Genomic DNA, 16,410 nt, shown 5'->3' on the forward strand with positions numbered 1-16,410 from the left:
TCTCGCTCTCTCTCTGGTGGCTGCAGCCCTGACTGCAGCGCTGGGCTCAGATTTAAAAAAAGCCTGTGGTCTGTTCAAGGCAGAAAGACAGGAGCCATCCCCCATCCTCAGAGAAGACAGTGAGAGCCTCTGTAACACCGCCCTGTAATTACAGGTCATGTTTTTTCCTAATACGCTAAACAGATGTGCTTAGAATGATGCTTAACATTCAGACCCAGAGTTGGACTTAATGACCTGTCATTACTATCAGCTGGTGAAGGCGTATACTGTTTCCATTGCATAAACGATTTTGGAAATTGCTTTTTCACTTTGTCCGTGACAAAATGTTTGTAACTTTAATGGATCTCAGGGTGGAAAAAAATCACAGAACTAAAAAACTCGTCTTCATTTAGACAAAGGTGCAACATGTACCATTAAACCCCTTCAAAAAAACTATTAAAGCCTGAAGGGTATGAAGACTCGCTTGTTTATTTAAGTTTTTGTAATTAGTTTGACATACTTGCTTGCATGTTTTTCCATGTGAGGTTTCAGATTGACCAGATCTGGTGCGCGGCTTTGCCGCATTTCCTTTGATTGCTGATGCCCACTTATGTATTTCATGATTCATTTTGATGTCTCTCAGTGAAATAGCTCTCAGTGTAGGTGTTGAATGGCCTTAAGGCTCCTGTCTTTATCATTACGCAACGCCTCACAAAGGAGTAGTTTGGCTCTAGACTTGATCTAATTGACCATGAAGATGACACATTCATTGGTATGACTTAATATCAAAAACTAAATATTTGTATCCTTTTGTTTGTATGCTCGACTGGATCACAGGTATCCAAAATAGGAAGCACCGTTGATTTGCGATGAGCTTGTGGGCATTTTGGCACCATGCTCTCTGAGCAGCTACAGTCATTATTGCTCATCTCCACTCAGCTGTGAAAGACGAGATGAGTCCTGTTGGCATCTCTTCCTCAGAGTGTGTGTTTATGTTTGCAGACAAGATCCCAGTGCCTGTGACACTGTTATCCATTGTATTTATATATACTGTGCCTATTTAGTACATGTTTTGTGCCTACCATCTGGTTGGCCTTTACAACAGAATCACGTGCTTTACATGGTTCTTCAGGAAACATGCTAGTGTCCTAACTGCTTCCCAGCACTGTCTTCCCTGAGGCCAGGGGCAGCTGAATGGGTCTGTTTGGACTTTCTGAGGGGGAAATGGAGTGTGGATAATCTGGGTCAGTGATGCCTCCTAGACCTACACCATCTTGCTGCTCTTCTGCTTCCTTCCTCTATATCCCGTCCTCTGTCTCTGCTGTTTGCCTCCAGCACATTTTGTCCAGTTTATTAGTTATTACTGAACTTTTTAAAGACCAGTAGATATGAGAAGATAACAGATTAGATTTGACTGGTGATTCTATTTAATAGAGATCAACATGTTACATTGTTACACCAAATATCAATATTTTATTAAATAATTAAAAATACTTGGGGATACTAAAAACAAGAGTGCTCATCTCATGCACCTCCTTCCTGAGATAATATTAGCTAAACAAACTTACAATCCACCCCCCCCCCCCCTCCCAAAAAAAAAATAAAAAAAAATCCATCACTGGAAACATTTAGTTTGACAAATCTACCTCCTAATTCAGAGCTAGCTAACGGTTCGGTCACATGAGTAAGCAATGTCGTTACATCTACAAAAACTCTGTGGCTGCCTTTTGATTGGCTGCAACATGTGGTTGCTAAATTGTTACAGTACTCGGCATATTGCAAATTGTTAAAATTAATTCATGTACCAGGATTTTTAAGGTTTTCTCTTTATTCAATTGGGTAGGAATGTCAAAACTACTTGAATAAATGCCTTAGGGTGTTACCAAGATGGGCTACAAGATGGAACGGCTTTCTTCCAGAAGGACTTATTTTTCTTTTCATGTTCATTTCAAGTGAAACTTGGCATGTTTCCATGCATGTCATACAGTTGTTTCACTTCAGGCATTCATTGTTATGCTGTAGCTTTCTGAGCTCATAAATTTCTACCAATCATAATGGTGTAAAAAGAGAGACAAAAGTGATCATATGAGCATTTTTGTAGTATGATTTCCAAGAAACTGTTAGACCGAAAACCCAAACAGCTGTTGATGATGTACCTTCCACCGGCTGGCGCCTTTTATTGTAGGGTGGTGTACTTTTCCTTTGTCGCTGGCCAAATCTAAACTGCGGGGTGATATTGATATTTCCAGAGCTAGAATGGAGTCTGAAAGGAAAAACATTTTTCCACCCTCTAAAACAATAAAATATAAACGTGAGGTCAGACCAAGAACACGGCCTTGTTTTAGACTCAACATTTTGGCCCAAGCCAAAGTAGGCTCTGCAAACAGATTTCTTCACCTACAGGTCCATAATGTGTCTGTAAAGCCTGAAATAGTGAGTAGGTAGAAAGTTCCTCAGTAAAACAAAAGCAGGAATGTTTAAAAGTGTGCATCTGCAAATTTCTGTAGAAAATCTCTGCAATTTTGTTATGTGTCGAGTCATTTTTTGTGAAATCCCCCTTAGCTTCCTTGAAAAAACCTTCACAGTGCTGGATACTGATAACACTAATAAAACATTACTCACATTTATTTACTTTTATGACTATGACTAACGCTGATCTGGTCTGTTTATCACCAGGCAGAACATATCTGTATACTGCTGTGCTTTTCATCCTGTTCTTTGTTAAGAAACAATCAAAAGCACACGAATGGATAATAGACATGCTCTTATCCTTAGCAGATTTAGGCCAATGTGAGCAGGAGGCAGAGAAAAGCTTACTTACACCTGCATAACCCAGAGTGAAGGACCATTTAAAAAGGAACAGTTACTAAAAGATAACTGAGGAGTCCATGCCATCATGTCGTCTACTGTGGATGACGTCCATTGAATGCATGGACAAGTTTCCAAGCAGGTGTTTCACTATCGGCTAACATGGCCAGCTCACCTACTGAACTCTAGAAACGGAAGCATGAGCATGAAGCTCGAACAGATTATTTCACGAATCCTTTTGTTTTTTACAGAATCTTTCTGTATGGGTTTCTAAGGAATGTGTTTATGTGAGGAATTACACTCATATGCTCTAATAAAGAACATTAGTGGGGGAAAAAATAATGATGTCCTGCTGATTGCAGAGTTCACACCCTGATCACACCGGCCCCGACTGTGTGGCGGGCTGCAGCTGTCAAAAATATCCCGACTGGTTGTTGCATTGTGCAAAACCCTCTCCTTTATTGGTGTTCTCTATTTCTGTTCAAAAACTTGCTTTGTCTCCCTTTCCCCCTTGCTCCTGGTTTGAAGTGAATGCAAACAGGGTTGAATTGGAATATAACAAATCTGTATATGAGCCGTGGCTTCATTGTTTGTCCTCAATGTGAAATCTTGAACTACTTTTCTTCAAAACTCCTTTTGTTCCAACTTGTGTTGCAGTGAGTTTCCTGCTCATAAAGTAACTGAAAGATCAATATGAAATTAGAAGCAAAGCTGAAATGGAACTTTATTAACAATAGCGTGATGGTATTGTTGTGCCGAAACCCCTTGTGCGGCCCTTCCTGTCACGCAAAGCTGCTCTCGTTGTCCGGGGAGTGGACACAGGAAGTGGAATTCTCTGTGGCGACAACAGAGGAGTGGTGCTGTTTACTCCCACTCTTTCTAGTGTGCTTTCATAGAGGCCCCCAGTGGCATTTTCTTTCTTTTTTTTAATATCAAGTCTCCAGAGCAGCCTGCAGTTGAACAGGTCACTTGGTCTGACTGATTTTGAGGAAAATCATCCAAAAAGGTAAATCAAAAACGTGACATGGTCATTACTTGTTGCCACTAACACAAGAGATTTAATAGTAATGAAAAAGTACCTATAACCTTTTTGTAAGAGAGTCCATGTTCCTGTTTCTTTCAGCCTGTTTTACGAGGGTCCATTAAAATAAATCCACTCGTCATTTACAAGCTTTTGACTTAACCTTGCACTTTGGATTTGTTGGTTTTTCTTTGAACCTGAAGTCACATTGAAACTTGAAGGGGAGCGGGATGGATTAGGATTTGCTGCAGCACACCTTACAATAATTAAAATGCAGTGTGCTAAAATGGTGACGAGTGAAAAGGTGCAGAATGTGCAGAGACCATAGATATCAGAGCACACAATAGCGTACAATGTGGGGTTTTTTTTTTTTTTTAATAATGTTGTCCTTGAGACTCCCGCTCTGCTCTGAATTAATTTCCTTCCTCTGGTTTCTCCCTCCACTCTCTCCTTCAGGGAACAACAAGAATAGGTCCTGCATAGCAAAGTGAGGCTCTTAATTTAGCAAACGCACATGGCGTTTCCTCCAGTGACATATTTTCGTGGCAGTCGTGTCACCTGTTGGCGCTCAGCTGAAGTTAATGTGAGGGGAGTTGGTCGTCAGTCGTTGTTAATTATGGCATGGACAGCGAGTCCAGCCTGGACTTGTTTAAGCACATTTTTGATGACATTGACTTAAGTGTTTTTGTAAGACACAAGTTTTTAAGTGTTAGCAGTGTGTGATGTAAAATCAGCTGGCGATGCATGCAGTTTGTCCGATCAGCCAACCCTTTGAATGGTAACCTGTTCCACTTGTCTGTCACCTTTGTTGTCTAAACATAATCATCTATAGACTCTTAAGATATTCTTGAGTTGTCATTCATTACGTTGTTTTTTGTTCCCCCCCCCAACTGTGATTGAGCCATAACAAGCAGTATTTTAGTATACTACAGTTTGTTTTAAATGTGATTGCTCTGTTTCTATTAAGCGAAGCTAGCTAAGCTAATTTATTATTTGGGTGGGTAAAAAAAACCCTGCTTAGCTTATGAATGACAAAAAAAAAAAATCTATTTGTGTACATCCTACATTTCCAGTGTAAGTGAAAAGGAAATGCAGCATCCATACTTACTTGAATGATCTCAGTGTACCACTGCCATGATTCAAAGGTTATGGCTGTTGATTAAGAAAACTGCATCCAACACTGTAAAACCCAGTAGCAGTATCTGCAACAGACTGGTTTGCAAATCAGATGTCATGAAATCTTTTTGTATTTGTATACGGTGTGATTTTGGTGTAGTCTTTAAGCTCCAAAGGCATGCTCTTACCTTTCTGAAAGGTTTATTCTGTGCTGCCTACAGTCACAGTGAACTTTGTACCTGGATTAACAAGATTAAGAAGTAGTTCAGTGGAAATGATTCATTTTTTGTTCAGCATTAATGTGAAACTAGAATGTAGCTTCTCCTGTTTGTTTCAGGACAGTGCTATTCGTAAGCTCTCAGTTGTAGAAATTAAATAATAAACTATCAGGTTAATTGTGAAACTGTAGCAATAAATAAATGCCACCACAGTGTTGTCTTTCCAAGTTGGGTGTTAGCATTGCCTTTTCATTTCTCGCTCTTCTCCCTTTATTGTGCTCTCACTTTCCCACAGCTAAGATTTCAGGAAGCCGACATCCTCTTCTCCGCGTGTCTCTCGCCGCCTGTTCCTGTATCTCCTTAATTCTCTGAGTTCAGTTTCTCGTTCTGTGAATCTATACCTTTCAATCCTTTTATCCTCCTATTCTAACTGGCTCTCTGAATATTTGGCCGAAGCTCATGTTCCACACTCGAGCCACCGCTTCCTGGTCATTAGCAGTTGTCGAAACGGAGAGCACAACAAGTTAGTTAAGGTATGCAAGGGCCTGAAACCATACTGCTGTCAGTGCATAAGAAGCTAAAATTACAGCCTTCTGGTCGTATGCATCTGCCAACCAGTTAGGTTGCAGATTCCCTGGACAGCTTGAACTTTGACCTTTTTTGAAGTGCAGTCACGTTACCTTATTAGAAATTAGTCTTTTCTTATAATAATGTTATGCATTTTGTAAATAGACCTCACTCTGAGCATCCATCAGCTATTCTGTTCACTGTTCTGGCATTTCTGCTGTTTTCAACCAACCTGGTCGTTGTTTGCGTACATACACGATATGAAAAATAACTGTTTTGTTAGATTATAGCCAATGGGTTTGAGATTGCATTTCAGTAAGTGGAAGCAGGTAACTTGGTATTCATATGGATCATGTTCAGATACTGCAGTTTTTTGAGTGCCTTTTGATAATGACATGAGCCAATGTCATTGTCCCATCTCTTTAAAATCATCCGAAGGTCGACTCCAGCTTCTGGACCAGTGAGCACATTTGGGCTTGAAGGAATTATTTGCATATATCATCTGCAAACACAACAAAACCACAAAACCAAAATGTTACAGACGCTGACTCTAGTGTTTGACACTATTTGGGTAAATGGAAAACAAGAAATCCAGGATGCAAACATGCCATTTACCAGTGAGTTAAATACAGGGAGAGGTTACAGTAGGCTGATGTGCCATATCCTCATGTTACAGTCAATTTACCACACAGTCTAGGAAAACTTGACCTCTGTCAACCATTCACTTCTGGGCAGCCGCTTTGGTATGGCTCCAAAATGGTTTGTACACTTTCCAAAGGAAATGCTGTACGTACGCGTAGTCTTCGACTAAAGAAGGAAAAGAAATGCATAAAGATTTCCACAATCATCCAGTAGCTTTATCTTCCTGCCATTTGTTAAGGTTACATTAAGCAAATTAGATCTAAAAAAAAAACCATGATTAAACAGTGATGGATGGGATCTGCTCACACCGTGAGGCTGCACGCTGAGATTAATCTAATTATTCTAGTCTTTGTGACATGGAGGGATGTATTACAGGGTTGGCTGGTAAGCTACTGTTCATGAGCTGACCACTAGCATGCTAAGCTGGCATCCCTTAGTCACACTTCCTAAAGCTTCTTTTTTCCTGTTTACTGAAATGTTTACTCCCCCTTTCCACATCAGTTGAATTAAACTTTTTAATGAAAGGGGGCGGGGCTTACACTAGTTGAGCTAACAATCATGTAATCACTACATGAGCTGATTTTTTTTTTTTTCTCCCCCGTATAATTTTCTGTTGCTAAATCTTGTGTGCCCAGCAGTCCTCACATTTAAGAAAATCTTCCAAAAATAGTTTTTCAGGTCAATCACCCATTGAGCATTGATCCAGTAGACTGCTCTTTTCTGTTGTTAGCCTTAGAGTCTGAACAGCTTGGGGAATTGTAGCTATCTGCTTAAGAAGGTCAGGGCTGCACTTGCTAAGCTACACTGTTGCCTCCGGGCTGAAGGTGAACTATGTCTCTAAGACACTGAAGAGACAGAGTGGTGCTGCACATTTGGGTGCAAGGAATGGTCACTTGTAATTACAGGTTTGTTGAACATGTCGGAGCAAGCGTGGCATGTCTGCTTCATTCAGCTGACCTTACTGTTCCTGCAGACTTTAGCTGAAGCTGCTGAAGTATTGTGTTTTCACTGTAGAGGGTGGCTCCAAAAGGCTGTTAAGATGTTGGTCAACCACTTGTAGTAGTTCTTTCTGAGAATGACTGCGTTGAGCTTTTGAGTTGCTGTTTCTGTTTGCACATATGCGGCATCATAGCCAGGCAAACGGTAACTCTTGTGCTGCTTGTTTCATGCCAGTGAAGCTGTATGATAGAAACATACATACACGTCAGTGATCTCCTTGTAGTTGCGTGATCTGTGTTAATTATATTCGAATACATGTATTAAAGGCTGCAATGTTTTTTCTTAACGTCACCACTAACGTCTTTGCTGGAAAATTTATTTTATTTTATTTTTTCTGTCTCTTCATCAATTAAAGTTTGGAATGTAAATTCTGAATTGATCCAAATCAAAATAATGAAAATAAAACAACATTTGGCCCGTTTAGTGCCACTATGAATGATTTTGCAGTTGAACTTTAATCAGTGTTATGCATTTGCATTATTTTGCCAACTCTGACATTTATTAGCACAACATGACAGCTTGGAGAATTAAATAGAATACTACTACTTATTTTAATATTTGTTCAGTCAGCTGTGATTGGACTGTATGTGATCTGCCATTTTATCGCTCATTCACAAACACTCGCACACGAATGGGAGCACCAACCCTGTGATTAGTGGACAACCTGCTCTGCCACCTGAGCCAAAGCTGCCTGGTTTCAAGTTTAAACAAATAAGCCACTGTAGGAGCTGAGCAGATACTGTGGATTTTTTCTTCTCAGGTTGTTTTGACTCAGTATGTTGCACTTGAATTTTCTGCATTCCTAGAGCCGGATGCTAAGACTGTGGAGATTATCTGACTGTTCACAATGTGGTTCTCAGTCAAACTGTTTTTCTACCTGCACTATTTAGCAATTCCAATAACGTTTATTTAGTCCTTTACAGCTCTCTAGAGTTTATAACTGACCATTTCACAGCAGACTTATGGGAAATCTGACTGCTAAACTACCCACATTGTAAACAAGCAAACCTTCCAAATCTTGGCTTGATTTAAACGTTCAGAAATTATTAATATAGTCATTCAGCACTTGCTCTGTGTGTCTTCTTTCCTTTTAGGATATGTTAAATTTCCTCAAAGCCAATACAGAAGGCTTTATCATCTTTTCTTCAGTTGTTAATTTTCACTAGCTCATGCTAATCTGTTTTTACAGTTATTTTTACGAGTCGCCGATAACCATGTTTTATGTGGCTTCCGTTCCACCTGTAATAATGAGGGGCCCCGGGCGTATTGTTGAAGGTTGTGTAGGTCTGTTTAAAAATGGGGAAATAATTTTATATTTGTTGCTTGTGGTGCTGCATAACATAGTCTGGCTCCCAGGATCTTACCTCTATCTCATCTTTGCAATCTCATAATTGGCACGTTCTGCATGTGTGTTACAAGTAGTCATCAATAAACGTGCATTCCCATGTAAGCATGCCCTATTACACTCTGCTTACATAAAAAAGGTATTTAAAATGGCAAACTACCAATTCTAAGAAACTATGACATTATCTTTTAATGGATAAAATATTAACAAAACCAACGAGGTAAAGTACTTGTTAGTTTCTTGAACTTGCGCTAATGAAAGTCTTGTTTTCTTATTAATGTTATGATTGTAGCATTCAAATAACTCTTCCATATTATGTCAGCACTTACTTAAACAAAAACGTTTCGTGACTACCATACGGACGTGCGGTTTTCTTTTGAAAGCTATAAAAATGATGCTCAAACCTTTTCTTGTTTGCAGAGCATTTTGAGTAAAATGAATGTTGAACTTCACATGAATGTTAAGAAGGCGTACCCTGCATTTAGTGTGGCTGTCATAACTCTGGTAAGGCCAGAGATCTGAGTCGTGGCTTAAAGAAACAGCTGACAAACGCATTTGTATGACTGATGCAAACAGTAATAAACTAACACTGTAATCCTGCGAGATGTGGACAGTAAACATAGCAGCTAAAGTTGGCTTTGTGAAGCTGTCAAATCTACAAATTAACACTTTAAAAACTGCAAACCAAATGGGAGGGTTCACAGTCCAGTGCCAACTCGCACACCTTAGTGCAACACATACAAATTCCCAGTTAGTAAATGTGTGATATTGAGGCTCTGTAACAGTATGAGCCCTGAACAAGCTAGGCACTGATGACATACACCTACTAAACTTTTCAGAAAGATGACTTCACGTTGTAAAAAGCTGACCAAACTAGATCCTGACATTCCTTCAGTGTCAGCGATTGTATAGTAAGAGTCATGTGGTTGAACCTCAGTCAGAGGGAACCTCAGACTAGGCTTCTCTCAATGTTCAGATTACAGAAAGAAATGCATAGTGTAATTTTCTTCAAATATCAGTATCTGCCAAAAAGATCTAAGTTTACATCTACCTGCGAGACTCAAATGATATTCCCAGACCTATAAAAACAACAGATATGCATTTGTTGGTGGTAACAAAAAGGGCCTCACCCAGATGTTTTGAGGAAACTGTCTTTAAGAGGATGTGCTAAAGAATGAAAATGCTTCATTTATTCTGCCAAAGAAAGAGGGGACTTTCTGGATGGAACAAGAAAATGAAACCAACAGTTTCTGCTTTTTGATCGTGTTCGAGTCTGTGTTTACCTACTGATCCAAGAGCAGATAAGTCCCAGCGCTGCTCTTAACTTTAATAGATACTATCAGTGTTCAGCAAAGTTTAACTTTAACAAAAGATTGAAGCGGGAATCCCGGGATTGAAGTTGTTTGATATATTAGGTGAGATTGGTTCTTTCCTGACATGTAAAAAAATAAAAATCTTGAGCTGATTCCAGATTAAACTACTTGACAACAAGCCCTTATCCATGACTACCCAGGTGATGCAACAGGTCTGTTTCTAGTTCAATTGCTTGAGGAGCTGAATAGGCCACTGCAGGTTTCATCCAGCTGTGCACCATCTGCTTTGTCACTTCCTTAAGGGCACAAACCTCAGAGTTATCTAAAATCAGACCTTTTTTAAGTTGGTGTGCAGACGCACAGGCATGGCACTCAGGTGAAACGATATATACCAGAAATATTTCCTTTCTTACGTTTTTGATTGTTTGAGCACAATGTGAATCATGCGATCAGTGAAGGATGTGAATGTCCATTGGTGCTAGATGTGTATGTTGGAACAAAATATTTCGTTTAGTTAATTTAACTCTCTTAAGAAGAGGGACAAAAAAAGTAGCTTATTAATATTAGCTCTCACAGGTTGTTGTACTGGACAGGTAAATTATAAATAAAATTAATAAGAAGCACTTGCTTATATAATATAAAGGGTGACGTGAACCAGGGAAATAAAAAGGTCTGCAATGGCCTCTTTTTGTAGTTTATGCATCCACCCAAACAAACAAAAAACTTTTTTTTTATTATTATTATGTTTTTTTTTTTCCAGAACTGTTCAGTACTCTATTAGACCAAATAAAAATTAATTGAACTCGGGTCTATTATATTCTTTTTCTGGATATTCTGTGTTTGTAGGTTACAGGACTAGTTAATATCAAAATTGTGAAACCTGATGTTTATCTGCTCACCTTTTAAAAATTCTGTAGATTTTGCAACAATTGCATTTTCAATCTTCCTTTTAAATCTAAAAATATAGTTTTGTTCTGTTTTTTGTTTTTGTTTTTTTGTTTTTTTTTTGGGGGGGGTGGTGGTGGAGTTGAACATATTGTCACTGAAATGCCAGATTTGCCTGGTTTGCAGCCCTGATAATTATTAGCCTTTAATGTGTTTGATTATCAATGAAATGACTTTGTCATATCGCTTCAGTGACTGAAGATGGTGGAAGATGTCCTGTGATTAGTAAGGTTTTCCCAGAGATGTCTATTAGTTGAATGTCCTCATGTGATGATAAAGAGCGAGTTTGCCAGCATGGCCCTGCACTGTGCAGCACTGCCACAACCCTAAATCCCCCCATCCCCTATCCTTTAAGCAGCGAGCTGACCATCTGTTCGAGACGCCCTAACCCAGTGATCAGAACACACGCTGATACACACAGACGCAGTCGAGTCACACAAACAGGAAAACATTGCACTCAATTAATTCCAGTTTATGGATTCAGTAGTGAGCAGTAAGACTGAGTGACTTATATATAAGATCGAAAGAAGTAATGCATATATATAATTCTGTGTGCGCCTGTATGTGGACCATGGCACATGTTTGTATCGAAGTTGCTGAAGTGACACACAGAGTTGGATATGGGGCAACAGGAAATGACCAGGGATGGGTGCAGCATTGTATCATTTCCCTGCTGGAGTCCTTTGTACTCGTCTCTGTGCACCTACTATATGTGTCCCTGTTCCATTTCCTGTTTTCCAGGGTTTTTCTGCTGGGGTCATGGTGCTCATGTAATAGTTGGTGAGGAAATTGATCCAATTTATTTTCAGGCATTGTAATATTAAAGATAAATTTCAAACTAAAATGATTCCTCTAAGGAAAACAAGATATTTTTATGATGGATATCTCATAATATATATTTATATTAATTCACATATGGTCAAACACAAGTCAGCGTTTGCGCGATAAAATACTGGGGGGGAAAAAATGTCTGGGTGCTATTGACAGGTTCAGAATCAGAATGTCTTTATTGTCATTGTCGCAGGTACAACGCAATTACAAGCGGTCTCCAATCAGTACATCACCCATAAAAATATAAATGACCTCTTGGAGTGACAATTCTGTAAGTTTAATGTCTTAAACCTTCCTAATGACAGCTGCAGGAAAAAAAAAAAGTGGTTTTCTTTTTTTTGGGGGGGGGGGGGGGGGGGTTGGATTAAGGCCATTTTCAATCTCCACACAGGTTGTACTTGGAAGCATCATGTTTTTGGGGTTTGTTGCCAGGTATTTTGTGCTTTCCTTTCTCAGTATTGTTATGAATCAGGAGCGCCTAAAGGGAATTTCTGTACAGTTTTGAACCTGACAGGAATGAGCTGATTCATTTGATAATTCAAATGAAGGTCCATGTATGTTTTTTGTGAATTCATGTGCTAATCATGACATAAATGGTCAAGTGGTGACATTTTATTGTCAAAATGTGATATTTTTCCTGTTTCTAAGTAACAAAGAACCTTCTTTGACCTTTATTCAGCAACGTTCATAAGGCAAAAAAGAGATTGTGACCACTGTAACAGTTAAATCAACTTCGATTCTTGCCAAGTCTTTATATTATGAGCCTGGGCACATTCAGTTTACTATCAAGCTACATGAATATTCCTGGGATGTCGAATTTTAGATGAGCATATTACCAATTTTATTATATAACGTTCTATATGTAAACTGCTTTTATGAATTAATATGTGGGTGTGGATGGGTGTGGGTGTGATGACACACAAGACTGTAATGTTGCCATCGTTAGATGAGGCTTCAGATGTGGTTGGTAGACACACATACCAAAAAAATCTGTCTCCCTTGTTCTTAATTAATTTTTTTTAAATTTCAGTCTTATATGGCATAAATGATCATAATTGCCAAGTAATTATGAGGTTTGTTTACTGCAAGTCTGAACATGAACAAAAATCTACAGTTTGCCTCCAGTGTTCTGTTTTGTTTTTTAAAAGCAGACGTTACATCCTATCACTGTATTCTTGCAATGCTTGATTGTACCTGAACACAGTGTAGTGAATATGAACTCTTATCATTTGTTTCAAAGGGGGATGTGGGCTGTTGTATTCTTTAGTTTTATTATATAAGAGTACATGGATGTTTGACCTTTCAAGAGCAACTTTAGGTTCATTGATTCTATCAGGGGTGGTCTTTGCTTAGCAGCTTGGTCATTAATTCCAGCTCTTTTCCTGTCCTCGTCTGTCCGTGGCCTCTGCTCGCCCCGTGATGCCCCTCTGCTGTGTATTAAAGCGGGAACTTGTGAATGGCGTGATTGTGCATAGAGTAAAGAGGATGGCAGCTGCTGGCAAGAGCTTATGTGTGTGTGCTCGGCAGTGTGGGTGTGTGCTAATGGTAATCCTGTAGATCCTCATGGCCTCTCCTTTCTATGAGTGTACATGTCAGGATCCAAAAAAAAAATTTGGCCCACTGGCAGATTACATAACAGCACATGGTCTTTGTGTCATAATCTGCCAGATTTTGTAATCGGGCAGATTGCAGAGAGCTGCGCTGAAATGCCTGGCCTTAACTCACTAGATTTTCGAAGGTTCATTTCAGTTTTAGCCCAGAGACGTTCTCAAAGCCTCCAGGAGTTTAAAAAAAAATTTGTACTTGTTGAGGTTAGATTAAGTTAGGGTTGAACGATATATCGCATTTGCGATAATATCGCGACATGATCAAGTGCAATTTTCTAACCGCAAAGGCTGCGATTATACTCTGGACATGTCCAAATTCATGGGCTGCATCCTCCTGAGGCCGCATTTGTAGACCGATTACGTCACAGCGACGCGCCGAAGGCTGTCCAAATTACTACCATATCCCAGAATTCATAGCGCGGCCCAGCCAAACTCCAGTTTCCAGCAATGGCGGCCGCTACTAAGTTTTAAAATTACTCATACTAATCTTTCTGGGTCACAAAATAAACTTTTAACATATTTTCAGGCGAGAAAGTAGTTGTGTAAACATCAAATATCTGCTCGGTTTATCAAGATATCCCATATTTGCAAAAGTGCTTCGACGTTTTCAGAGGCGTCTGCTACCCACCAGCTCGACAGCTAGCCGGGAGCTCGAGGGTTACTGATGCGGCCGAGAACGGCACAACTCCCGGCACATCATTTTCAGATCACCGCGGAGTTTCGCTGCTCGGGTTAAACGTAATATATAAGTCACTTAGACAACCTAAAAATGTTATTGTTGGGCTTTTTTCAGTGTTTTGTTTGTTCGTGAGTAAATCGGTTTGGCTGAGATTAAAGTTATTAGATTAGATAAAATAAAACTTTATTAATCCCCCGGGTGGGTTCCTCCTTGGTTTTCACACAGCTGACTAAACGTCAAACAGAAAACTTATTAAACAGAAGTATGAGACAGTCGAGAATTTACGCCAGTGTCTGGTTATATTTTAGATAGCAAGAAGCAGACGGCCGAGTTTATTAAACTCCACCGAGACAGCGGTGACGCTAATCAGAAGGCTAGACCGTCCAATTTCACGCCTTTAAACTTTAAAGGCGTGTTTGTGTGTGTGTTTATACAATTGCTATTATGTTTGCACTTTATGTGTAATGTTACTGACTGCAGAGATCAGTAAGATGTGTGTATTTTTTATTTATTAGTTTTATTTATTTAATATTATTTTTTAATTGAATGACTGTCTAGTAGTTCACAGATGTCGAAAAACTGAGTGTGGTAAAGCCACTGATTTTTTTTTATGTATATTTCTGCAATCTGCACATTGTACTGACTTTCATTTTAATGTTTACACCAGGGTTCCTTGTCAGCACTTTATGCTCAGATGTTTGTAAGCTAAAAATAAACTATTGTGTATGTTCAAATATACTGTTGTGATTGAAGAAGTTAAATAAAAATGTCAGTCATCAATTCATGCATCACCTCATGTTATCATAACAGAGGTCTGTCTTCCAGGAAAGAACAGTTTAAAATTAATGTAATATAGTATTGGCCATACTATATGATGTATTGCTTGTCTTTGTTTAATAATACAGAAGACAAAGACCTTAAAAAATAATCGCATATCGCATCGCAATCGCAATATTGGGGCAAAAAATTGCAATTAGATTATTTTCCATAATCGTTCAGCCCTAGATTAAGTCAGCTATGATGAGTTGAACAGAAGTTTATTTTTTCATTGCTTTTGTCATGATAACTAAAGAAGTCTGGCTGTTGATTTAGAAGAAAAAATGGCTGATCAAGCTATCAAGTTGTTATTTTTTTTTTTTTAAATCAACCTTTTTGTTCTTTCTTTTGCAGTGGTAATGTCTTGAATTGGTGGATCCTCCGACACAGTTAAGAACATGCCAGTGCCGGGCTGCTGCTAATGGGAGCTCCTGATCCACCATGAGTGCTCGTGATGGCGTTGGTGGCATGGGCACCCTGGGTCGTCGGCCGCGCTTCGAGAACTCGGAGTTAACCGTGCGCATCTACCCAGGCGCCCTGGCAGAAGGCACAATCTACTGCCCAATCAGCGCCCGCAAGACCACCACAGCCGCTGAAGCCATTGAACGTGTCATTGAACGGCTCAAGTTGGACCGCTCCAAGTTTTATGTTCTGGCTGAGGTGAAAGAATTTGGAGGTGAAGAATGGATTCTGAACCCCAACGACTGTCCCGTGCAGAGGATGATGCTCTGGCCCCGTATCGCACTAGAGCACCGGCCGCTGTCAGGTGGCGAGGATTACCGCTTCCTGCTAAGGGAGAAGAATCTGGATGGCTCGATTCACTATGGCGGCAGCCTTCAGATGTGGCTGCAGGTCACAGAGGAGCGCAGGCGCCTGATGGAGCGTGGACTGCTGCCACAGCCTGAATCTCAGGGTGACCATGCAGATATGTGCTGCCTGCCAGAGCTCAACGAGCGCACGCTGCTGGACAACCTGCGCTCCCGCTTCCGCCAGGAAAAGATCTACACTTACGTTGGAAGCATCCTCATCGTCATTAACCCCTTCAAATTCCTGCCCATCTATAACCCCAAGTATGTGAAGATGTATGATAATCATACACTGGGAGATTTGGAGCCACATATTTACGCCGTGGCGGATGTGGCTTACCACGCCATGCTGCAGAGACGGAGGAATCAATGCATTGTTATATCTGGGGAGAGCGGCTCTGGGAAGACGCAAAGCACAAACTTCCTCATTCATCATCTGACTGCTCTCAGTCAGAAGGGTTTTGCTAGTGGAGTGGAGCAGATCATCTTGGGGGCGGGGCCAGTATTGGAGGTAAGCAAAACATACAGTCACTGGGTTTCAGTCATGCAATGTATACATAAGAGGAACAGGAATGCTGTCACCCATTTGTTTAAGTTCTGTTTAAAGCCTCGAGTTTAGCATTTTTGTCGGACAACATTTTTGTTTTTTTGAAACCATAAGGGGTGAAACTAATTGAGAAACCTTTTCAGTTGCAAGCTAGCCACACCCAAAAGCATA

At 39.9% G+C, this 16,410-nt stretch overlaps 1 protein-coding gene across 7 annotated transcripts in view; it reads left to right on the top strand.

Annotated features, from left to right (window-relative positions):
• Window positions 1-16,410, top strand: part of myo9aa (myosin IXAa) — a 96,841-nt gene that overhangs the window by 6,311 nt on the left and 74,120 nt on the right. For all 7 annotated transcript variants that reach the window (XM_085406065.1, XM_085406082.1, XM_085406115.1 and 4 more), the window contains exon 2: window positions 15,241-16,203. In XM_085406065.1, the coding sequence (XP_085262191.1) occupies window positions 15,328-16,203 (876 nt within the window). In that variant the 5' untranslated portion in view covers window positions 15,241-15,327. The remainder of the gene's footprint in view (window positions 1-15,240; window positions 16,204-16,410) is intronic.

The sequence above is a fragment of the Rhamphochromis longiceps genome, linkage group LG1, assembly GCF_057381845.1.
Source record: "Rhamphochromis longiceps isolate RC_006_pf linkage group LG1, R_longiceps_female_GT1.1, whole genome shotgun sequence".
NCBI classification, from domain to species: Eukaryota; Metazoa; Chordata; class Actinopteri; order Cichliformes; family Cichlidae; genus Rhamphochromis; species Rhamphochromis longiceps.